Consider the following 25,873-nt stretch of genomic DNA (forward strand, 5'->3'; position numbering starts at 1 on the left):
ACCACACAGTGTTGTTGTTGTTGAGTGATCCACTTGGGGCCTTGACAATGTGTCTAGCTTAGTGGTCTAATCACCACACCGTGGTGTTGTTGTTGTTGAGTGATTCACTTGGGGCCTTGACAATGTGACTAGCTTAGTAGTCTAATCACCACACCGTGTAGTTGTTGTTGAGTGATTCACTTGGGGCCTTGACAATGTGTCTAGCTTAGTGGTCTAATCACCACACCATGTTGTTGTTGAGTGATTCACTTGGGGCCTTGACAATGTGTCTAGCTTAGTGGTCTAATCACCACACCGTGTTGTTGAGTGATTCACTTGGGGCCTTGACAATGTGTATAGCTTAGTGGTCTAATCACCACACAGTGTTGTTGTTGTTGAGTGATTCACTTGGGGCCTTGACAATGTGTCTAGCTTAGTGGTCTAATCACCACACCGTGTTGTTGTTGTTGTTGAGTGATTCACTTGGGGCCTTGACAATGTGTCTAGCTTAGTGGTCTAATCACCACACTGTGTAGTTGTTGTTGAGTGATTCACTTGGGGCCTTGACAATGTGTCTAGCTTAGTGGTCTAATCACCACACCATGTTGTTGTTGAGTGATTCACTTGTGGCCTTGACAATGTGTCTAGCTTAGTGGTCTAATCACCACACTGTGTTGTTGTTGTTGAGTGATTCACTTGGGACCTTGACAATGTGTCTAGCTTAGTGGTCTAATCACCACACCATGGTGTTGTTGTTGTTGAGTGATTCACTTGGGGCCTTGACAATGTGTCTAGCTTAGTGGTCTAATCACCACACCGTGTTGTTTTGTTGTTGTTGAGTGATTCACTTGGGGCCTTGACAATGTGTCTAGCTTAGTGGTCTAATCACCACACCGTGGTGTTGTTGTTGTTGTTGAGTGATTCACTTGGGGCCTTGACAATGTGTCTAGCTTAGTGGTCTAATCACCAGACCGTGTTGTTGTTGTTGATTGATTCACTTGGGGCCTTGACAATGCGTCTAGCTTAGTGGTCTAATCACCACACCGTGGTGTTCTTGTTGTTGTTGAGTGATTCACTTGGGGCCTTGACAATGTGTCTAGCTTAGTGGTCTAATCACCACACCGTGGTGTTGTTGTTGAGTGATTCACTTGGGGCCTTGACAATGTGTCTAGCTTAGTGGTCTAATCACCAATATTTAACAGGCGACGTTTCGGGTAACGGACCTTTATCGCACGGTGCACGACCGGCGAGAATCGATATCCGGTGAGCGTCTGTGGCATCGATTAAACGGGAATAGGCCGATTCTAAAGGAATCTACAACCTTCGATTCCTTTACTCTCGATTTAAAGAGTCGATTCTTGGCGCGCGAGCGTCACTATTCTACTCACGCAGCGCGGCTTGGTGGTGGAGGTTTTTATTTTTAAAAGTTTTAACTTTCACGTCCCGTTAAGTTGCTTTAGGAGTCTGTAGTTGTACGAAGTATACCGCAAGGCGTACAGGCCGCAACAATCGAGGCGACTCCTGCGCCTACAATCGCCGGCGGATCAAAGCATCGCGAAGGTTGATTTGGGCCTAACTCTATCATCATCTGTGCCAGACGTCACGATCATCATCATCATTACAGAGAGATTGTTCACGATCATCATTACAGAGAGAGATTGTTCACGATCATCATCATTACAGAGAGAGATTGTTCACGATCATCATCATTACAGAGAGAGATTGTTCACGATCATCATCATCATTACAGAGAGAGATTGTTCACGATCATCATCATTACAGAGAGAGATTGTTCACGATCATCATTACAGAGAGAGAGATTGTTCACGATCATCATCATTATGGAGAGAGAGATTGTTCACGATCAGCATTATTACAGAGAGAGATTGTTCACGATCATCATCATCATTACAGAGAGAGATTGTTCACGATCATCATCATTACAGAGAGAGATTGTTCATGATCATCATTACAGAGAGAGAGATTGTTCACAATCATCATCATTATGGAGAGAGAGATTGTTCACGATCAGCATTATTACAGAGAGAGATTGTTCACGATCATCATCATTACAGAGAGACATTGTTCACGATCATCATCATCATTACAGAGAGAGATTGTTCACGATCATCATCATCATTACAGAGAGACATTGTTCACGATCATCATCATCATTACAGAGAGATTGTTGAGTGATTCACTTGGGGCCTTGACAATGCGTCTAGCTTAATGGTCTAATCACCACACCTTGGTGTTGTTGTTGTTGAGTGATTCACTTGGGGCCTTGACAATGCGTCTAGCTTAGTGGTCTAATCACCACACCTTGGTGTTGTTGTTGAGTGATTCACTTGGGGCCTTGACAATGTGTCTAGCTTAGTGGTCTAATCACCACACCGTGGTGTTGTTGTTGTTGAGTGATTCACTTGGGGCCTTGACAATGCGTCTAGCTTAGTGGTCTAATCACCACACCGTGTTGGTGTTGTTGTTGAGTGATTCACTTGGGGCCTTGACAATGTGTCTAGCTTAGTGGTCTAATCACCACACCTTGGTGTTGTTGTTGAGTGATTCACTTGGGGCCTTGACAATGTGTCTAGCTTAGTGGTCTAATCACCACACCTTGGTGTTGTTGTTGTTGAGTGATTCACTTGGGGCCTTGACAATGTGTCTAGCTTAGTGGTCTAATCACCACACCGTGTTGTTGTTGAGTGATTCACTTGGGGCCTTGACAATGTGTCTAGCTTAGTGTTCTAATCACCACACTGTGTTGTTGTTGTTGTTGAGTGATTCACTTGGGGCCTTGACAATGTGTCTAGCTTAGTGGTCTAATCACCACACCTTGGTGTTGTTGTTGTTGAGTGATTCACTTGGGGCCTTGACAATGTGTCTAGCTTAGTGGTCTAATCACCACACCGTGGTGTTGTTGTTGTTGAGTGATTCACTTGGGGCCTTGACAATGCGTCTAGCTTAGTGGTCTAATCACCACACCGTGGTGTTGTTGTTGTTGAGTGATTCACTTGGGGCCTTGACAATGCGTCTAGCTTAATGGTCTAATCACCACACCTTGGTGTTGTTGTTGTTGAGTGATTCACTTGGGGCCTTGACAATGCGTCTAGCTTAGTGGTCTAATCACCACACCTTGGTGTTGTTGTTGAGTGATTCACTTGGGGCCTTGACAATGTGTCTAGCTTAGTGGTCTAATCACCACACCTTGGTGTTGTTGTTGTTGTTGAGTGATTCACTTGGGGCCTTGACAATGTGTCTAGCTTAGTGGTCTAATCACCACACCTTGGTGTTGTTGTTGTTGAGTGATTCACTTGGGGCCTTGACAATGTGTCTAGCTTAGTGGTCTAATCACCACACAGTGTTGTTGTTGTTGTTGAGTGATTCACTTGGGGCCTTGACAATGTGTCTAGCTTAGTGGTCTAATCACCACACAGTGTTGTTGTTGTTGTTGAGTGATTCACTTGGGGCCTTGACAATGCGTCTAGCTTAGTGGTCTAATCACCACACCGTGGTGTTGTTGTTGTTGGTGAGTAATTCACTTGGGGCCTTGACAATGTGTCTATCTTAGTGGTCTAATCACCACACCGTGTTGTTGAGTGATTCACTTGGGGCCTTGACAATGTGTCTAGCTTAGTGGCCTAATCACCACACAGTGTTGTTGTTGTTGAGTGATTCACATGGGGCCTTGACAATGTGTCTAGCTTAGTGGTCTAATCACCACACCTTGTTGTTGTTGAGTGATTCACTTGGGGCCTTGACAATGTGTCTAGCTTAGTGGTCTAATCACCACACCGTGGTGTTGTTGTTGAGTGATTCACTTGGGGCCTTGACAATGTGTCTAGCTTAGTGGTCTAATCACCACACAGTGTTGTTGTTGTTGAGTGATCCACTTGGGGCCTTGACAATGTGTCTAGCTTAGTGGTCTAATCACCACACCGTGGTGTTGTTGTTGTTGAGTGATTCACTTGGGGCCTTGACAATGTGACTAGCTTAGTAGTCTAATCACCACACCGTGTAGTTGTTGTTGAGTGATTCACTTGGGGCCTTGACAATGTGTCTAGCTTAGTGGTCTAATCACCACACCATGTTGTTGTTGAGTGATTCACTTGGGGCCTTGACAATGTGTCTAGCTTAGTGGTCTAATCACCACACCGTGTTGTTGAGTGATTCACTTGGGGCCTTGACAATGTGTCTAGCTTAGTGGTCTAATCACCACACAGTGTTGTTGTTGTTGTTGAGTGATTCACTTGGGGCCTTGACAATGTGTCTAGCTTAGTGGTCTAATCACCACACCGTGTTGTTGTTGTTGTTGAGTGATTCACTTGGGGCCTTGACAATGTGTCTAGCTTAGTGGTCTAATCACCACACTGTGTAGTTGTTGTTGAGTGATTCACTTGGGGCCTTGACAATGTGTCTAGCTTAGTGGTCTAATCACCACACCATGTTGTTGTTGAGTGATTCACTTGTGGCCTTGACAATGTGTCTAGATTAGTGGTCTAATCACCACACTGTGTTGTTGTTGTTGAGTGATTCACTTGGGACCTTGACAATGTGTCTAGCTTAGTGGTCTAATCACCACACCATGGTGTTGTTGTTGTTGAGTGATTCACTTGGGGCCTTGACAATGTGTCTAGCTTAGTGGTCTAATCACCACACCGTGTTGTTTTGTTGTTGTTAAGTGATTCACTTGGGGCCTTGACAATGTGTCTAGCTTAGTGGTCTAATCACCACACCGTGGTGTTGTTGTTGTTGTTGAGTGATTCACTTGGGGCCTTGATAATGTGTCTAGCTTAGTGGTCTAATCACCAGACCGTGTTGTTGTTGTTGATTGATTCACTTGGGGCCTTGACAATGCGTCTAGCTTAGTGGTCTAATCACCACACCGTGGTGTTCTTGTTGTTGTTGAGTGATTCACTTGGGGCCTTGACAATGTGTCTAGCTTAGTGGTCTAATCACCACACCGTGGTGTTGTTGTTGAGTGATTCACTTGGGGCCTTGACAATGTGTCTAGCTTAGTGGTCTAATCACCACACCCTGTTGTTTTGTTGTTGTTTAGTGATTCACTTGGGGCCTTGACAATGCGTCTAGCTTAGTGGTCTAATCACCACACCTTGGTGTTGTTGTTGTTGAGTGATTCACTAGGGGCCTTGACAATGCGTCTAGCTTAGTGGTCTAATCACCACACCTTGGTGTTGTTGTTGAGTGATTCACTTGGGGCCTTGACAATGTGTCTAGCTTAGTGGTCTAATCACCACACCGTGGTGTTGTTGTTGAGTGATTCACTTGGGGCCTTGACAATGTGTCTAGCTTAGTGGTCTAATCACCACACCGTGTTGTTTTGTTGTTGTTTAGTGATTCACTTGGGGCCTTGACAATGCGTCTAGCTTAGTGGTCTAATCACCACACCTTGGTGTTGTTGTTGTTGAGTGATTCACTAGGGGCCTTGACAATGCGTCTAGCTTAGTGGTCTAATCACCACACCTTGGTGTTGTTGTTGAGTGATTCACTTGGGGCCTTGACAATGTGTCTAGCTTAGTGGTCTAATCACCACACCTTGGTGTTGTTGTTGTTGAGTGATTCACTTGGGGCCTTGACAATGTGTCTAGCTTAGTGGTCTAATCACCACACCTTGGTGTTGTTGTTGTTGAGTGATTCACTTGGGGCCTTGACAATGTGTCTAGCTTACTGGTCTAATCACCACTCAGTGTTGTTGTTGTTGTTGAGTGATTCACTTGGGGCCTTGACAATGTGTCTAGCTTAGTGGTCTAATCACCACACAGTGTTGTTGTTGTTGTTGAGTGATTCACTTGGGGCCTTGACAATGCGTCTAGCTTAGTGGTCTAATCACCACACCGTGGTGTTGTTGTTGTTGGTGAGTAATTCACTTGGGGCCTTGACAATGTGTCTAGCTTAGTGGTCTAATCACCACACCGTGTTGTTGAGTGATTCACTTGGGGCCTTGACAATGTGTCTAGCTTAGTGGCCTAATCACCACACAGTGTTGGTGTTGTTGAGTGATTCACTTGGGGCCTTGACAATGTGTCTAGCTTAGTGGTCTAATCACCACACCTTGTTGTTGTTGAGTGATTCACTTGGGGCCTTGACAATGTGTCTAGCTTAGTGGTCTAATCACCACACCGTGGTGTTGTTGTTGAGTGATTCACTTGGGGCCTTGACAATGTGTCTAGCTTAGTGGTCTAATCAGCACACAGTGTTGTTGTTGTTGAGTGATCCACTTGGGGCCTTGACAATGTGTCTAGCTTAGTGGTCTAATCACCACACCGTGGTGTTGTTGTTGTTGAGTGATTCACTTGGGGCCTTGACAATGTGTCTAGCTTAGTGGTCTAATCACCACACCGTGTAGTTGTTGTTGAGTGATTCACTTGGGGCCTTGACAATGTGTCTAGCTTAGTGGTCTAATCACCACACCATGTTGTTGTTGAGTGATTCACTTGGGGCCTTGACAATGTGTCTAGCTTAGTGGTCTAATCACCACACCGTGTTGTTGAGTGATTCACTTGGGGCCTTGACAATGTGTCTAGCTTAGTGGTCTAATCACCACACAGTGTTGTTGTTGTTGAGTGATTCACTTGGGGCCTTGACAATGTGTCTAGCTTAGTGGTCTAATCACCACACCTTGGTGTTGTTGTTGTTGAGTGATTCACTTGGGGCCTTGACAATGTGTCTAGCTTAGTGGTCTAATCACCACACCTTGGTGTTGTTGTTGTTGAGTGATTCACTTGGGGCCTTGACAATGTGTCTAGCTTAGTGGTCTAATCACCACACAGTGTTGTTGTTGTTGTTGAGTGATTCACTTGGGGCCTTGACAATGTGTCTAGCTTAGTGGTCTAATCACCACACAGTGTTGTTGTTGAGTGATTCACTTGGGGCCTTGACAATGCGTCTAGCTTAGTGGTCTAATCACCACACCGTGGTGTTGTTGTTGTTGTTGAGTAATTCACTTGGGGCCTTGACAATGTGTCTAGCTTAGTGGTCTAATCACCACACCGTGTTGTTGAGTGATTCACTTGGGGCCTTGACAATGTGTCTAGCTTAGTGGCCTAATCACCACACAGTGTTGTTGTTGTTGAGTGATTCACTTGGGGCCTTGACAATGTGTCTAGCTTAGTGGTCTAATCACCACACCTTGTTGTTGTTGAGTGATTCACTTGGGGCCTTGACAATGTGTCTAGCTTAGTGGTCTAATCACCACACCGTGGTGTTGTTGTTGAGTGATTCACTTGGGGCCTTGACAATGTGTCTAGCTTAGTGGTCTAATCACCACACAGTGTTGTTGTTGAGTGATCCACTTGGGGCCTTGACAATGTGTCTAGCTTAGTGGTCTAATCACCACACCGTGGTGTTGTTGTTGTTGAGTGATTCACTTGGGGCCTTGACAATGTGTCTAGCTTAGTGGTCTAATCACCACACCGTGTAGTTGTTGTTGAGTGATTCACTTGGGGCCTTGACAATGTGTCTAGCTTAGTGGTCTAATCACCACACCATGTTGTTGTTGAGTGATTCACTTGGGGCCTTGACAATGTGTCTAGCTTAGTGGTCTAATCACCACACCGTGTTGTTGAGTGATTCACTTGGGGCCTTGACAATGTGTCTAGCTTAGTGGTCTAATCACCACACAGTGTTGTTGTTGTTGAGTGATTCACTTGGGGCCTTGACAATGTGTCTAGCTTAGTGGTCTAATCACCACACCGTGTTGTTGTTGTTGTTGAGTGATTCACTTGGGGCCTTGACAATGTGTCTAGCTTAGTGGTCTAATCACCACACCGTGTAGTTGTTGTTGAGTGATTCACTTGGGGCCTTGACAATGTGTCTAGCTTAGTGGTCTAATCACCACACCATGTTGTTGTTGAGTGATTCACTTGTGGCCTTGACAATGTGTCTAGCTTAGTGGTCTAATCACCACACTGTGTTGTTGTTGTTGAGTGATTCACTTGGGACCTTGACAATGTGTCTAGCTTAGTGGTCTAATCACCACACCATGGTGTTGTTGTTGTTGAGTGATTCACTTGGGGCCTTGACAATGTGTCTAGCTTAGTGGTCTAATCACCACACCGTGTTGTTTTGTTGTTGTTGAGTGATTCACTTGGGGCCTTGACAATGTGTCTAGCTTAGTGGTCTAATCACCACACCGTGGTGTTGTTGTTGATTGATTCACTTGGGGCCTTGACAATGCGTCTAGCTTAGTGGTCTAATCACCACACCGTGGTGTTCTTGTTGTTGTTGAGTGATTCACTTGGGGCCTTGACAATGTGTCTAGCTTAGTGGTCTAATCACCACACCGTGGTGTTGTTGTTGAGTGATTCACTTGGGGCCTTGACAATGTGTCTAGCTTAGTGGTCTAATCACCACACCGTGTTGTTGTTGTTGAGTGATTCACTTCGGGCCTTCCAACACCGCCGGCGATGATTATCTCAACCGGTTCTGGGACTCCCCTAGGTCGACTCAGCCTCAAATGAGTAGCTGGTGTAGCGGTGTGTAGTAGTAAAACATCGCTAGCACTGGGGAGACAAATTCGGCCGGGCGTGGTGCTGGCCACCCACCCCCCTCGTGTGCCACAGTGCCGGTAGCCTTCATAGCTGCTGCTCGCTAACAGCACTTGCCCCTACAGCCTGTTACAGGCTACACGGTGTGGGATCTTTGTGTTATTGTTTGGTGTAAACATGTCAACATGTTGTGAAATTCTATTCCCGTGGACGTCGAGGGGATGGCCATACCCTGGGCACGCCAGGTGAAGGCAGTGGCAGCAAGTATTCAAATCGCCATCACTTTCCATCTCTTTGGGGGGGGTTTGAGTGTTTCCCCCTCGCACGCCACGTGGAGTTTTCTCCCGGTGCTGCGATTTCCTCCCACACGTGTATAATAACAATAATAAGCACAACTGTTATTACATCTTAAAATAAAATAAAAACTAAATGCAGGACACTTAAGAAAAAAAAAATTTCACTCGATGTGGCTCTTGGATCAATAGGCACGTGTCAGCTAATTATAGCATTGTGTGGTCACAATGATCAGGAGCACGGGGTAGGCCTTACGTTGAGGGAACTCCATTTGAAGAACTTTGATGTTAAGCTAGATTCATCTTCTTTGGTTCTTTCGGTAAAGTCACCACCACGTAGAATGAGAATAAAATAATAAATTAATAAAATAAAATAACACGATAAAATTCTCACGACGTTTCGGCCACAACACAAGTGGCCTTCATCAGGTGAAGGGACAGCGCTCGCTCCAGCGCTGTCCTCTAGACAGTCTCGTCCCTTCATCTGATGAAGGCCACTTGTGTTGTGGCCGAAACGTCGTGAGAATTTTATTGTGTTATTTTATTTTATCAATTTATTATTTTATTCTCTTTCTACGTGATGGTGACTTTACCGAAAGAACCAAAGAAGATGAATCCTTGCAGTCACGAAAGCTTTAAATCGACAAATGAATCTAGATTCTCATTGTCAGTGCAGCAAAGCACAAAATCAATACAGTAACACCATGAAAATACAATTACCGATTGACGTATTGGGAAACTTGTTGCATTCGTATTTTTGAAAAATGTAAAAATTGCAGCAACAACGCTGTTTGCCCCCACCTCCATTAACGCTACAGCGTAAACAGACGGGCGGTGGCAATTAAAAAAAATGATTCCCATTTAAACTTGTAAGTTGCTTTGCCGAGAGATCTCGCTGGTGCCATCTGGATTGCTCTGCAGCAGTGGCGCTGTCTTAATAAATTCCACATTTGTTTTTTTCTTGCGTGCACGTACACGGTGTCTGTGCGTCATGCAGGAAGACGGCTATCGGAGGAGTGTGCAAAGAATACAACATGGAGGGGAACGACAATGAAACCTTCAGCCGAAATTTGGGCAGCAGTTTTTCCACGCTCCCCGACTTCAAAATACGGTGCATCTTGGGCAGTGTTTCAGAGAATGAACGAGGTCACCGTCAATCTAGGCAGGTCCGGGAGCCATCGAGCCGTGGCCAGAGTCAGCTAGGGCAAGGTCGCGGTCAAATGGGGCCATTCCAGGTGATGTTGGGTCACGGGTGGTGTCAGATGGGAAAAGGTGAAGGTCAATCTGGTGGGCAAATCCAGGGGCCATCGGTTCAAGGTTGGGGTAATAAAGGGCAGGGTCAGCCGGGGGAAGGCGACGGAGTGGCAATTCAAGGCCACAATCAGCCAGGGCAGGGGCCTTCGATTCAAGGTTGGGGTAATAAAGGGCAGGGTCAGCCGGGGGAAGGCGACGGAGTGGCAATTCAAGGCCACAATCAGCCAGGGCAGGGGCCATCGACTCAAGGTTGGGGTAATAAAGGGCAGGGTCAGCCGGGGGAAGGCGACGGAGTGGCAATTCAAGGCCACAATCAGCCAGGGCAGAGCCAATATCACGACGGGAAAAAAAAACCCCAATTGGGCCGAGGTCAGACTCAGCCAAAACAGGGTCAGCGTCAACCCGAGCAGGGCCAGGGACTGTCAGGGCACGCCCATGGTCTGCTGGGGCAAGGCCGAGGTCAACCTAATCAGGGCCTGAGTCAGCCAAGGCAATCTCATTGTCCACTGGGCCAAGTCCAGGAGCCATTGGGTCACGCTTGGGGTCAACTTGGACAAGGTCAAGTGGGTCGTGGTGAAACTGGACAGGTTCAACAAGGTCAAGCACAGAGGATGCTATTGCAAGGTCAGTCAACTTGGTCATGGTCAAGTGACACCGCCAAGGTCAAGGTATTCCTTTCAGCTGTAGATCATGGCCCCGTGTATCGCCTGGCTCCAATCTGTAAACCAATCGCGCCGCTTATTTTACTTAAAACGATCTCAATCCTCCGATGTCCACATTGATCGCCGAGCACGAATTCCGCTTGCGCTTTTCAACCGGCGTTTGACGTCAGAAGTACGGTGCGGTGCTCTGCTTAGTCATTGACGATAACGATGGTTAGGCAGCGCTTGCCCCAGGAACGCAAGAGGCGGTACGTCCGTCACGCCGCGATGAAAAGCGGCTCGGCCTAGGTGTGCGTGCCTAGGGCAGGTGGACCGCGTTGGCTAGGAGACGTTAACTACCTCGCCTGGTACGCAGGAGGGTCGTGGGTTCGATCCCGACCCCTGACGCCTGTTGCTGTGTATTTGGAGTTTGCGTGTCTCTCTCTCATCATCATCATCACGGTGGCTAGGAGACGTTAACTACCTCGCCCGGTACGCAGGAGGTCGTGGGTTCGATCCCGACCCCTGACGCCTGTTGCTGTGTATTTGGAGTTTGCGTGTCTCTCTCTCATCATCATCATCACGGTGGCTAGGAGATGTTAACTACCTCGCCCGGTACGCAGGAGGGTCGTGGGTTCGATCCCAACCCTGACGCCTGTTGCTGTGTATTTGGAGTTTGCGTGTCTCTCTCTCATCATCATCATCATCATCACGCTGGCTAGGAGATGTTAACTACCTCGCCCGGTACGCAGGAGGGGCATGGGTTCGATCCCGACCCCTGACGCCCGTGCGTTTGAAAGTTTGCGCGTTCTCCCCACGGCGGTGTTGATGTTGCTCCATGCCCTGCGTTGTTTCCCCGCGCATTTAGAAAAACGTGACGTTTAAGAGTAATGCGGCTGATATACATTGACACGTGGTGATGAACCACTTTGTTGAGCTTATCAACTGTGGCCAGGTCGCTTCTGAACAAGAGCTACGTATCCGAGCGGGCTCTTACGTGGTAAAATAACAAGTTTAGTTTCGTTTAGTTGATGGGTTCCTTTAATGCTGGCTTTTGTCTCCAAAGTTTTTTTGGGAAAAAACTTTTGGTCAGTTCGCCGATTTTTCTACAGGGCAAGCACTTTATATCAGAACGCAATTTTACTGAAGATTTATTCATATTTATGATGCTCATCATAACCTCTCATTGCCGACAGACACCCCGACTGAGCTGAGCACTAAACCTCAGTTGGAAAGTTCTAAAAAGCGATACGTGTGTCAACGTGTACCAATGTACATCTCGTGCGGTGCTATTATGAACGATGTACTTTAATACTCTTTGGTTCTATTGGGTAAAGTCACGTAGGTGAAAATAAACCCAATAGAACCAAAGAGTATGGATCCTAGCAGTCACGAAAGCTTTAAATCTAGGATGTACTTTAACTTAATTGTGCGCAATTTTTGTTCGCAGCTCAAGCAAACATCACTGAGCAGCATCAACCTCGGCAGAGCACGCCACCGCCGCCGCCGCTGCCGCTTGATGGGCAAGAGGCAAGATGACTCGCTGATCACATTGAAACGTGTCCACAGATGTGCATCGTTATTTCACATTAATAATACGGTCATTCTAAGAAAATACCGATTCATCTAGTTTCATATTCTCGGTTCTTTCGGTAAAGTCACCACGTAGAAGGGAAACGATACAATAATAAAAATATAAAACAATAAAATTATCGCGACGTTTCAAACATCTGAACAAGCTGCCAAATCGCTCTCCGTGGTACTGACGTTTAAAAAAAACTTTTTCAAATTTTCTTGCTGTGGTTTTCACACCTGACGATGATCGCTGCTTGTGTTGCAGTCGAAACGTCGTGATAATTTTATTGTTTCCCTTTCTACGTGGCGGTGACTTTACCGAAAGAACCGAGAATGTGAATCACTGCAGTCGTGAAAGCTTCAAGTGAAAATTTATTTAGTTTCACGAAGCTTGGGGCTGCTGCCACGGTGCGCAATGGTTCAGCACGCTGGACTTGCGGTCCACAAGGTCGTGATGTCCAGGCGTGCCAGGTTTAATAGGCACGTGTCTACAATGTCCCACCTCTGTCCACTCTGCAGTATATATTGGTACACCGCAGTTGAATGGCAGGCCGCATGTGGTGGGGTAAAGTGTGGGTACTACCATCACTTCCAAGATGTCTCCCCAGCGTGGAGGAGTTCAGCCCCTAGTGAGGGTTTTTCTACCAAGACGTCTTGAACAGCGTGGAAGAGTTCAGCCCCTAGTGAGGGTGTCTTTACCAAGACGTCTTGAACAGCGTGGAAGAGTTCAGCCCCTAGTGAGGGCTTCTCTACCAAGACATCTTGAACAGCGTGGAAGAGTTCAGTCTCTAGTGAGGGTTTCTCTTCCAAGACATCTTGAACAGCGTGGAAGAGTTCAGCCCCTAGTGAGGGTTTCTCTTCCAAGACGTCTTGAACAGCGTGGAAGAGTTCAGCCCCTAGTGAGGGTTTCTCTTCCAAGACGTCTTGAACAGCGTGGAAGAGTTCAGCCCCTAGTGAGGGTTTCTCTTCCAAGATGTCTTGAACAGCGTGGAAGAGTTCAGCCCCTAGTGAGGGTTTCTCTTCCAAGATGTCTTGAACAGCGTGGAAGAGTTCATCCCCTAGTGAGGGTTTCTCTACCAAGACGTCTTGAACAGCGTGGAAGAGTTCAGCCCCTAGTGAGGGTTCCTCTACCAAGACGTCTTGAACGGCGTGGAAGAGTTCAGCCCCTAGTGAGGGTTTCACTTCCAAGACGTCTTGAACAGCGTGGAAGAGTTCAGCCCCTAGTGAGGGTTTCTCTACCAAGACGTCTTGAACGGCGTGGAAGAGTTCAGCCCCTAGTGAGGGTTCCTCTACCAAGACGTCTTGAACAGCGTGGAAGAGTTCAGCCCCTAGTGAGGGTTTCTCTTCCTTTAAGACGTCTTGAACAGCGTGGAAGAGTTCAGCCCCTAGTGAGGGTTTCTCTTCCAAGACGTCTTGAACAGCGTGGAAGAGTTCAGCCCCTAGTGAGGGTTTCTCTACCAAGACATCTTGAACAGCGTGGAAGAGTTCAGCCCCTAGTGAGGGTTTCTCTTCCAAGACGTCTTGAACAGCGTGGAAGAGTTCAGCCCCTAGTGAGGGTTCCTCTACCAAGACGTCTTGAACAGCGTGGAAGAGTTCAGCCCCTAGTGAGGGTTTCTCTACCAAGACGTCTTGAACAGCGTGGAAGAGTTCAGCCCCTAGTGAGGGTTTCTCTTCCAAGACGTCTTGAACAGCGTGGAAGAGTTCAGCCCCTAGTGAGGGTTTCTCTTCCAAGATGTCTTGAACAGCGTGGAAGAGTTCAGCCCCTAGTGAAGGTTTCTCTACCAAGACGTCTTGAACAGCGTGGAAGAGTTCAGCCCCTAGTGAGGGTTCCTCTACCAAGACGTCTTGAACGGCGTGGAAGAGTTCAGCCCCTAGTGAGGGTTTCACTTCCAAGGCGTCTTGAACAGCGTGGAAGAGTTCAGCCCCTAGTGAGGGTTTCTCTACCAAGACGTCTTGAACGGCGTGGAAGAGTTCAGCCCCTAGTGAGGGTTCCTCTACCAAGACGTCTTGAACAGCGTGGAAGAGTTCAGCCCCTAGTGAGGGTTTCTCTTCCTTTAAGACGTCTTGAACAGCGTGGAAGAGTTCAGCCCCTAGTGAGGGTTTCTCTTCCAAGACGTCTTGAACAGCGTGGAAGAGTTCAGCCCCTAGTGAGGGTTTCTCTACGAAGACGTCTTGAACAGCGTGGAAGAGTTCAGCCCCTAGTGAGGGTTTCTCTTCCAAGACGTCTTGAACAGCGTGGAAGAGTTCAGCCCCTAGTGAGGGTTTCTCTACCAAGACGTCTTGAACAGCGTGGAAGAGTTCAGCCCCTAGTGAGGGTTTCTCTTCCAAGACGTCTTGAACAGCGTGGAAGAGTTCAGCCCCTAGTGAGGGCTTCTCTACCAAGACATCTTGAACAGCGTGGAAGAGTTCAGTCTCTAGTGAGGGTTTCTCTACCAAGACATCTTGAACAGCGTGGAAGAGTTCATCCCCTAGTGAGGGTTTCTCTTCCAAGACGTCTTGAACAGCGTGGAAGAGTTCAGCCCCTAGTGAGGGTTCCTCTACCAAGACGTCTTGAACAGCGTGGAAGAGTTCAGCCACTAGTGAGGGTTCCTCTACCAAGACGTCTTGAACAGCGTGGAAGAGTTCAGCCCCTAGTGAGGGTTTCTCTACCAAGAGGTCTTGAACAGCGTGGAAGAGTTCAGCCCCTAGTGAGGGTTTCTCTTCCAAGACGTCTTGAACAGCGTGGAAGAGTTCAGCCCCTAGTGAGGGTTTCTCTTCCAAGATGTCTTGAACAGCGTGGAAGAGTTCAGCCCCTAGTGAGGGTTTCTCTACCAAGACGTCTTGAACAGCGTGGAAGAGTTCAGCCCCTAGTGAGGGTTCCTCTACCAAGACGTCTTGAATGGCGTGGAAGAGTTCAGCCCCTAGTGAGGGTTTCACTTCCAAGACGTCTTGAACAGCGTGGAAGAGTTCAGCCCCTAGTGAGGGTTTCTCTACCAAGACGTCTTGAACGGCGTGAAAGAGTTCAGCCCCTAGTGAGGGTTCCTCTACCAAGACGTCTTGAACAGCGTGGAAGAGTTCAGCCCCTAGTGAGGGTTTCTCTTCCAAGACGTCTTGAACAGCGTGGAAGAGTTCAGCCCCTAGTGAGGGTTTCTCTTCCAAGACGTCTTGAACAGCGTGGAAGAGTTTAGCCCTTAGTGAGGGTTTCTCTTCCACGACGTCTTGAACAGCGTGGAAGAGTTTAGCCCCTAGTGAGGGTTTCTCTTCCAAGATGTCTTGAACAGCGTGGAAGAGTTCATCCCCTAGTGAGGGTTTCTCTACCAAGACGTCTTGAACAGCGTGGAAGAGTTCAGCCCCTAGTGAGGGTTCCTCTACCAAGACGTCTTGAACGGCGTGGAAGAGTTCAGCCCCTAGTGAGGGTTTCACTTCCAAGACGTCTTGAACAGCGTGGAAGAGTTCAGCCCCTGGTGAGGGTTTCTCTACCAAGACGTCTTGAACGGCGTGGAAGAGTTCAGCCCCTAGTGAGGGTTCCTCTACCAAGACGTCTTGAACAGCGTGGAAGAGTTCAGCCCCTAGTGAGGGTTTCTCTTCCTTTAAGACGTCTTGAACAGCGTGGAAGAGTTCAGCCCCTAGTGAGGGTTTCTCTTCCAAGACGTCTTGAACAGCATGGAAGAGTTCAGCCCCTAGTGAGGGTTTCTCTACCAAGACATCTTGAACAGCATGGAAGAGTTCAGCCCCTAGTGAGGGTTTCTCTTCCAAGATGTCTTGAACAGCGTGGAAGAGTTCAGCCCCTAGTGAGGGTTCCTCTACCAAGACGTCTTGAACAGCGTGGAAGAGTTCAGCCCCTAGTGAGGGTTTCTCTACCAAGACGTCTTGAACAGCGTGGAAGAGTTCAGCCCCTAGTGAGGGTTTCTCTTCCAAGACGTCTTGAACAGCGTGGAAGAGTTCAGCCCCTAGTGAGGGTTTCTCTTCCAAGATGTCTTGAACAGCGTGGAAGAGTTCAGCCCCTAGTGAAGGTTTCTCTACCAAGACGTCTTGAACAGCGTGGTAGAGTTCAGCCCCTAGTGAGGGTTCCTCTACCAAGACGTCTTGAACGGCGTGGAAGAGTTCAGCCCCTAGTGAGGGTTTCACTTCCAAGGCGTCTTGAACAGCGTGGAAGAGTTCAGCCCCTAGTGAGGGTTTCTCTACCAAGACGTCTTGAACGGCGTGGAAGAGTTCAGCCCCTAGTGAGGGTTCCTCTACCAAGACGTCTTGAACAGCGTGGAAGAGTTCAGCCCCTAGTGAGGGTTTCTCTTCCTTTAAGACGTCTTGAACAGCGTGGAAGAGTTCAGCCCCTAGTGAGGGTTTCTCTTCCAAGACGTCTTGAACAGCGTGGAAGAGTTCAGCCCCTAGTGAGGGTTTCTCTACGAAGACGTCTTGAACAGCGTGGAAGAGTTCAGCCCCTAGTGAGGGTTTCTCTTCCAAGACGTCTTGAACAGCGTGGAAGAGTTCAGCCCCTAGTGAGGGCTTCTCTACCAAGACATCTTGAACAGCGTGGAAGAGTTCAGTCTCTAGTGAGGGTTTCTCTACCAAGACATCTTGAACAGCGTGGAAGAGTTCAGCCCCTAGTGAGGGTTTCTCTTCCAAGACGTCTTGAACAGCGTGGAAGAGTTCAGCCCCTAGTGAGGGTTCCTCTACCAAGACGTCTTGAACAGCGTGGAAGAGTTCAGCCACTAGTGAGGGTTCCTCTACCAAGACGTCTTGAACAGCGTGGAAGAGTTCAGCCCCTAGTGAGGGTTTCTCTACCAAGAGGTCTTGAACAGCGTGGAAGAGTTCAGCCCCTAGTGAGGGTTTCTCTTCCAAGACGTCTTGAACAGCGTGGAAGAGTTCAGCCCCTAGTGAGGGTTTCTCTTCCAAGATGTCTTGAACAGCGTGGAAGAGTTCAGCCCCTAGTGAGGGTTTCTCTACCAAGACGTCTTGAACAGCGTGGAAGAGTTCAGCCCCTAGTGAGGGTTCCTCTACCAAGACGTCTTGAACGGCGTGGAAGAGTTCAGCCCCTAGTGAGGGTTTCACTTCCAAGACGTCTTGAACAGCGTGGAAGAGTTCAGCCCCTAGTGAGGGTTTCTCTACCAAGACGTCTTGAACAGCGTGGAAGAGTTCAGCCCCTAGTGAGGGTTCCTCTACCAAGACGTCTTGAACAGCGTGGAAGAGTTCAGCCCCTAGTGAGGGTTTCTCTACCAAAACGTCTTGAACAGCGTGGAAGAGTTCAGCCCCTAGTGAGGGTTTCTCTTCCAAGACGTCTTGAACAGCATGGAAGAGTTCAGCCCCTAGTGAGGGTTTCTCTTCCAAGACGTCTCCCCAGCGTGGAAGAGTTCAGCCCCTAGTGAGGGTTTCTCTACCAAGACGTCTTGAACAGCGTGGAAGAGTTCAGCCCCTAGTGAGGGTTTCTCTTCCAAGACGTCTTGAACAGCGTGGAAGAGTTCAGCCCCTAGTGAGGGTTTCTCTACCAAGACGTCTTGAACAGCATGGAAGAGTTCAGCCCCTAGTGAGGGTTTCTCTAACCAAGACGTCTTGAACAGCGTGGAAGAGTTCAGCCCCTAGTGAGGGTTTCTCTTCCTTTAAGACGTCTTGAACAGCGTGGAAGAGTTCAGCCCCTAGTGAGGGTTTCTCTACGAAGACGTCTTGAACTGCGTGGAAGAGTTCAGCCCTTAGTGAGGGTTTCTCTTCCAAGACGTCTTGAACAGCGTGGAAGAGTTCAGCCCCTAGTGAGGGTTTCTCTACCAAGACGTCTTGAACAGCGTGGAAGAGTTCAGCCCCTAGTGAGGGTTTCACTTCCAAGACGTCTTGAACAGCGTGGAAGAGTTCAGCCCCTAGTGAGGGTTTCTCTACCAAGACGTCTCCCCAGCGTGGAAGAGTTCAGCCCCTAGGGAGGGTTTCTCTTCCAAGACGTCTTGAACAGCGTGGAAGAGTTCAGCCCCTAGTGAGGGTTTCTCTACCAAGACGTCTCCCCAGCGTGGAAGAGTTCAGCCCCTAGGGAGGGTTTCTCTTCCAAGACGTCTTGAACAGCGTGGAAGAGTTCAGCCCCTAGTGAGGGTTTCTCTACCAAGACGTCTCCCCAGCGTGGAAGAGTTCAGCCCCTAGTGAGGGTTTCTCTTCCAAGACGTCTTGAACAGCGTGGAAGAGTTCAGCCTCTACTGAGCGCCCTCTAGTGGAGGCCCTTTTGCCAGCAGTGATTACGATCAAACAATTTCAGATCTGCGCCTTAAACATTTTTACGTTCACAGCACTTGGCAAAGACGTTTTAAGGGAAAGTTAATTTAAAAAATAAAAAAACCGTGTATTTGTGCTTGTACATGACTTGATCGAGTTTTCGGTTGAAATGGAGTAATAATAATCAGTTCAACACGTAGGCTTTCACGACCAATTATATTCGTATAATAAATGTTTTTTGGGTTATATCGCGTAAAGTATGAATGTGTAAATGTTGTGGATTTACTCTCCGACACACCGGTGGGCCGAAGTAGTAATTCACTGGCGCGTTTTGTTTACGTGACAAACCTCACTGGCTGGGTCGGGTGGTGGAGGGTAACGACACACACTTACGCGAGCCAACCCAAGAACGTTTATCGCGAATGATCGGTCATCGGGCAGCGGAAAATCTTGATGTGTTCACGACACTACGGCTTGGGAAGCTGCTGACACACGCTCCTCATGCCGTGTGTTGTGTTTGGTTGTTTTTTTTTCTTCGCAGAATAAAGATCACGTGTCAAGGACGTACAATTCTTTGCGCTGTGAAATGAACAAGTTGAACATGTGGAAGGTCAGAGTTCACTCTGAGCTCAGCAAAAAGGAGGAAGCTGTCAGAATGGCCCAGGAGACGGCCGACACTCTGCAGAAATCAACTCGACAAACACAGGTGGGTAGCAGCAGCAGTAAGTGGTCTCATTTCTCTAAAGCAGTGCTTCTCAGTGTGGTCACTCACCCCCGGTATCACCGGTGGTCCACCACGCTCCTCCGGGTGGTCCTCAGGGCTGTGAGTAACACAGGTGGGCAACAGCAGCAGCAGTAAGTGGTCTTATTTCTCTAAAGCAGTGCTTCTCACAGTGTGGTCACCCTCCCTCCCTCCCCCGTACCACCGGTGGTCCTCCATGCTCCTCCGGGTGGTCGCGGGGTTGTGACGCAGGCTGATCCGGAGAGTAATTACAATGTACGTCATTATTATTATTAAATTAAACTCGTGATATTTAAAAATTAGGTGAGGAAAAACGACCTTAACCCTCGGGTCTAAATGCGCCCCCCCTAAAAAAAAACCTCGTAGCTGCGTTTAAAAAAATAAAGCGTTTGTATTCCCGTAATATGAGTGATTTAGTGTTACTGCTATTTAGAGAAACAAGCGAATGGCTGAGTTGGTTTGCGGGCCGACGACTTGTCGAGTTTCCGCGGAGTATTTGTGCATTGCGCGCGGTCATTCTCTTGGCCTTTAATCTTTGGTTACTTCGGTAAAGTCACGTGGTAGGTATAAAGATGATAAAATGTCCACGACGTTTCGATCGCAACACCTCAAGCGCTTTGTCCTAGGGCGGTAAAAAAAGTAATCCCTGCAGTGGAACTGCTGAACCAGCGAGAGAGTCCTGTCACAACAACAACAACAACAGCAGCAGCAGCAAGAGGTTTAATTTTTATTTTCGCCTGAGGACGACCGCCGCCTGTGGTGTCGCGATGGAAACGTCGTGATTTGATTTATTATTTTGTGTTGTATTTTTATACGCGCTACGCGACTTTACTTGAATGAAAGCAAAGACTGTGGATTCCTGCGGTGACGAAAAACTTCAAATCTCTTAGTCTTATTAAATTTTTATTTAAATATTTCGTGACTGCAGGGATTCATATTCTTGGTTCTTTCGGTAAAGTCACCGCCACGTAGAAGGGAATCAATAAAATAATAAAAATTTAAAACGATCAAATTATCATGACGTTTCGACTGCAACGCAAGCGATCATCGTCAGGTGTGAAAACCACAGCAAGAAAACAATTTTCACCGCCGCTCTTTAAAAAAAAATTCTTGCTGTGGTTTTCACACCTGATGATGATTGCTTGTGTTGCAGTCGAAACGTCGTGAGACTTTTATTGTTTGATATTTTTTATTATTTTATTGTTTCCCTTCTACGTGGTGGTGACTTTACCGAATGAACCAAAGATTATGGATTCCTGCAGTGACGTAAACTTCAAATCTCTTCTTCGTCTTCTTCTTGATTCTTTCGGTAAAGTCGCCACGTAGAAGGGAAAAAATAAAATAATAAAAATTTAAAACAATAAAATTCTCACGACGTTTCGACTGCAACGCAAGCGATCATCATCAGGTGTGAAAACCACCGCAAGAAAAAAATGTCACCGCCACTTTTTTAAAATTTTCTTGCTGTGGTTTTCACACCTGACGATGATTGCTTGTGTTGCCATCGAAACGTCGTGAGAATTATATTGTTTTATATTTTTATTACTTTATTGTTTCCCTTCTACGTGGTGACTTTACCGAAAGAACCAAAAATAAATCTCTTAGTCTTGTCGACTAAAGCAGTGAAACGCTTTCATTCAATGTTGGTGTGAGTGGCTCCTCATTTCTCCAAACCCAAACATTTATTGTCAGCTAATCGGTAAACTTCATCAATCTTTTGACGTAGACACGTAGCCAATGATCAGGTTTGGTTTTCCTCAGTGCACTGTGTGTATGTTGAACTTCTTTCACACCGTACGTAGCCAACCGTGCTGTGTGTGTATATTGAACATCTTTCACACCGTACGTAGCCAACCGTGCTACGTGTGTGTATGTTGAACATCTTTCACACCGTGCGTAGCCAACCATGCTACGTGTGTGTATGTTGAACTTCTTTCACACCGTACATAGCCAACCGTGCTACGTGTGTGTATGTTGAACATCTTTCACACCGTACGTAGCCAACCGTGCTATGTGTGTGTATGTTGAACTTCTTTCACACCGTACGTAGCCAACCGTGCTATGTGTGTGTGTGTATGTTGAACTTCTTTCACACCGTACGTAGCCAACCGTGCTATGTGTGTGTATGTTGAACATCTTTCACACCGTACGTAGCCAACCGTGCTACGTGTGTGTATGTTGAACTTCTTTCACACCGTACGTAGCCAACCGTGCTACGTGTGTGTGTATGTTGAACTTCTTTCACACCGTACGTAGCCAACCGTGCTATGTGTGTGTTTGTTGAACTTCTTTCACACCGTACGTAGCCACCTGTGCTATGTGTGTGTATGTTGAACTTCTTTCACACCGTACGTAGCCAACCGTGCTACGTGTGTGTATGTTGAACTTCTTTCACACCGTACGTAGCCAACCGTGCTATGTGTGTGTGTATGTTGAACATCTTTCACACCGTACGTAGCCAACCGTGCTACGTGTGTGTATGTGGAACATCTTTCACACCGTACGTAGCCAACCGTGCTGTGTGTGTGTTTGTTGAACTTCTTTCACACCGTACGTAGCCAACCGTGCTATGTGTGTGTATGTTGAACATCTTTCACACAGTACGTAGCCAACCGTGCTACGTGTGTGTATGTTGAACTTCTTTCACACCGTACGTAGCCAACCGTGCTCAATGGGAGATGCAGTGGCATCTCAAATAACGTTGCTACATTTGCATATTGTTTCAGACTCATTAATTTCGTCTGGTTATAATCACGATTAGGTTGTTTTTGTGGATTCCCCATAGTCATCATTATGATTGGTAATTGTGTCCACTCATCATTCGTCATTGTTAACTAAAATAGAGAAACACTTGGTTTGCCAAGACAATAATTTAAAGGTGCTTCTAATCTGTTTGTAGCTTCAACTGGACAGCAATAAGATTTGTGTCTGTGGTTCCTCAGCGATCGCTTTGTCTGCATGATTGACGATGCTTTATGAAACCCGAACGTCATTATCAGTGCTGTGTGTCAGATAACAATTATCAGACAACTGTGTTGAAGCGGTATGCGTCACCTCAGCGAAGTGTGTGTGTCGTGTTTCCTTTCAGCTTGAAAATGTACACCTCAGCGTGCAACTTCAAGACGTGATTGACATCAAAGGAGATTTAATGGAGAAGTAAGAAGTTATTCATTTCCCTCGAATTTCATCTTTGTCCTCTGTTTAGGTTCCTAAACTTACTGGAGAAACCCGAAGAGCAATGAAGCTCTTTTTTTTGTAACAAATGTCCGGTAGATTTCAGAGATGTCCGGTGGACTCAGGGGCGAGGAGCCAGGATTTTGACTTTGGGGGGGTTGCTGACTTCAACATTCTGAGATATCTCAGTGTGTTTGTGTTTTCCAATGGGCACCACAAATGTATAAAACTAATTATTGGATTTGAGCTGCGGAGTTTATTAATAGGTCGGAGCCGCCGACGTGGCCAGTAAGTTCGATAAGTTCGCAAGGCTGCCGCTCAAGCAGCCTGCAGGGCAGCACGCAAGGTGGCAGCCTGCAGGGCAGCACACAAGGTGGCAGCCTGCAGGGCAGCACGAGGTGACATCACAAGGTGACATCACAAGGTGGCAGCACAAGGTGGTAGCCTGCAGGGCAGCACAAGGTGACAGCCTGCAGGGCAGCACACAAGGTGGCAGCCTGCAGGGCAGCACAAGGTGGCAGCCTGCAGGGCAGCACGAGGTGGCAGCACACAAGGTGACATCACAAGGTGGCAGCTGGCAGGGCAGCAGCACAAGGTGGCAGTCTGCAGGGCAGCACAAGGTGACATCACAAGGTGGTAGCCTGCAGGGCAGCACACGGGGTGGTAGCCTGCAGGGCAGCACACAAGGTGGTAGCCTGCAGGGCAGCACACGAGGTGGCAGCCTGCAGGGCAGCACAAGGTGACAGCCTGCAGGGCAGCACACAAGGTGGCATCACAAGGTGGCAGCCTGCGGCATTTTGCAGCAGCCGGATATCCGGTTATCCCGATTGCCGACTTCCCCAAATTTTCAGGGGGGGGGGCTGACCCCCCCCATCCCCCCCTGTTGCTCCGCCCCTGAGTGGACTACTGGGTGGAGGTCAGAGGTCACGCCGGCAGAACAAACAAGCGACTTGTTGATGACACCAACATCCTCTCTGCATTTTCATTTTAAAAACTTTCGCGACTGCAGGAATTCACGTTCTTTGGTTATTTCTGTAAAGTCACAGAAAACAACAAAATCACGGTGAGTTTTTATTTTGTTGTTTCCCTTCTACGTGACTTCACCGAAAGAACCAAGAATATCTTCATCTGCAATGCGCTTTGCCTTAAAATGGCGGATACGTTCCTACGAAGGTTTTCTGACCCGCCGTCCTTGCAATGTGCCCGTGTCCGTAAGGATCCGTGCCACCAGGCAGATGTGTGACGATCTGAAGGGCCAGTCCTCTTCAGTGCAACAAACATTAACCAGAGGTACATTCTCAACATTCGCCGACCATTGGACGTTGCCGGTGTTACACGTTTAGTGATTAAACTTGCTTGTCGTTGACTCACGTGGGTCACGTGCGTACGGTGATAATGGACGTTGACGGTGTAACACGTTTAGTGATTAAACTTGATTGTCGTTGACTCACGTGGGTCACATGCGTACGGTGATAATGACATTGACGGTGTAACACGTTTAGTGATTAAACTTGATTGTCGTTGACTCACGTGGGTCACGTGCGTACGGTGATAATGGACGTTGACGGTGTAACACGTTTAGTGATTAAACTTGCTTGTCGTTGACTCACGTGGGTCACGTCCGCACGGTGATAATGGCAGCTGAAACAGAACAAGAAGAAGTGGAAGCTGTTCATTCGTCGCTGAAAGCAGAACTGAAGGTAAAATGTGTGATGCTTTTTAAATTTTGTTTTCATTTAATTGTATTTCTTGAGAAACGTGTAACGGTATAAACGTACGCACGTGCACATTTAACATTAATGCTGGATCCCCGCTGTCATCCTCTCTTAAAGACGTTTGCGGTGACTTTCAGCGAATTGAATTTAAAGTCTCAAAATGACAAGAATATTGCGTTGGGCAAAGGTGAGTCTCGTGCCGGGTGACGCAATGCACGGCTGCTCAGTGATACGCAGAGCACTGTCGATGATGATCAATGACCGTTGTGGTTTTTACTGGATGAATATTGACGCGCTCAGCCACTTTGTCGAACGTGCGACGCGCGTGTGTCGTACGCAGTGGAAGCAGCCGTGGAAGCGACGGGGAGAGCGCGGTGGGACTTTGTAAACAAGTTGACGATTAAAGAAAGCCAGGTTCGCGCGAATTCATGAGCTCATCGCTTTTGCTCACATTTTAAATGCATGACGCGTGTGTCGTACGCAGTGGAAGCAGCTGTGGAAGAAATGGAAAGAGCGCGGTGGGACTTTGTAAACAAGTTGACGATTAAAGAAAGCCAGGTTCGGGCGAATCCACGAGCTGATCGCTTTTGCTCACATTTTAAATGCACGTTGGGATAAAAAAAAAATTGGATTAAATGACCATGCATTACCTTTTACAAACCAGTGTGTATATATATAGCTCAAACCCCAAGGGTCTGTTATAATTCAGGCTCATTAATTTTTGTTGATTTCAAATGTAAGAAATGCAGCTCCTAAAGGCATGCCTGTCTCAATCATAAAATATCCTTTGAAGATCAAGATCACCTTCAAATAAAAACTGATATATTAATGTTCCTATCCCAAACTATTGCCTTTAACGCCTACTATTGCCATTGTGTACAGTGTTCATACATTGCTTTTACAATTTACAAACGTCTGTATAACAATATAATGCTTAAAATGTGAATTATTTCCACTTTAGAACGTATTCAGTGCCCTAAACGCATTTGTTCAACGAAATATATGGGATCTGCACATTTCGACCTCTTTGTCTTGATTTCTCAAGTTCATTTCAGTCTGGTAAACACAACTTATCTGACTTCAATGATGACTTTCAAACCAGAAAACTCGCCTTGCCCAGCAGTAGGTCATTTCATAGATCCGTGCGTAAAGTCGTATTATTATCTTTGTCGTTCAGTAGTTAGCAAACAGAGAGTTCCGTCTTTTCGCTCTTAGGCCAAAGAAATGTCCGAGCTGTTGGAGTTAAAAAATGAAGAGCTCAAAATGGCCTCGCAAAAACTGCAAGATTCCATTGAAAGCTGCGCTCGACTCGAAGAAACAGAGCGTGAGAGCACACTTCAAGTTGCCCGCTTTTTATTGCCAACGAGCCCGGATGTGTTTGTGCGTGTGCGCGGTGGGCAAATGTCTGCACGTCCCGACCGTGAAAGTCGATCCCGATTTCATTTGTTTTGCGTGAATTAACAGGCAACTTTCAAGCACGGCTTGAGCAAATGCAGAAAGAAAGTGGTACCCTGAAACTCGAAGTAAATCGCCATCGGGAAATTGAAAGCACGCTGCAGGTGACCTATCCGTTCATTTTTTTTATTTAAAGCTTTCGTGACTGCAGCGATTCATATTCTTAGCTCTTTCGGTAAAGTCACCACGTTGAAGGGAAACAAAATAATAAAATATATTTAAAACAATAAAAATTCTCACGACGTTTCGACCATAACACAAACGGTCGTCATCAGGTGTGTCGGTTTGCATTAATTAATTTATTTTTAAACGGTGTTTAAACGGTGTTTTAAAAATAAATACATTAATGCAAACCGACACACCTGATGATGAC

At 47.1% G+C, this 25,873-nt stretch overlaps 1 protein-coding gene across 5 annotated transcripts in view; it reads left to right on the plus strand.

Moving 5' to 3' along the window:
* The first annotated feature begins 962 nt into the window (after positions 1–962).
* LOC142918193 (uncharacterized) overlaps positions 963–25,873 on the plus strand; it is a 241,722-nt gene continuing 216,811 nt past the window's right edge. For 2 of the 5 annotated variants that reach the window (XM_076062318.1, XM_076062319.1), the window contains exons 1-10: positions 9,782–10,657; positions 12,125–12,204; positions 18,956–19,120; positions 22,245–22,312; positions 23,547–23,620; positions 23,972–24,030; positions 24,163–24,232; positions 24,530–24,603; positions 25,261–25,369; positions 25,510–25,604. In XM_076062318.1, the coding sequence (XP_075918433.1) occupies positions 9,814–10,657; positions 12,125–12,204; positions 18,956–19,120; positions 22,245–22,312; positions 23,547–23,620; positions 23,972–24,030; positions 24,163–24,232; positions 24,530–24,603; positions 25,261–25,369; positions 25,510–25,604 (1,638 nt within the window). In that variant the 5' untranslated portion in view covers positions 9,782–9,813. The other 3 variants (XM_076062320.1, XM_076062321.1, XM_076062322.1) reach the window with 3 other exon arrangements.

The sequence above is a fragment of the Petromyzon marinus genome, unplaced genomic scaffold (assembly GCF_048934315.1).
Source record: "Petromyzon marinus isolate PM22_M1 ecotype Great Lakes invasive population unplaced genomic scaffold, UKy_Petmar_22M1.pri1.0 PM_G_Scaffold_57, whole genome shotgun sequence".
NCBI lineage: Eukaryota > Metazoa > Chordata > Hyperoartia > Petromyzontiformes > Petromyzontidae > Petromyzon > Petromyzon marinus.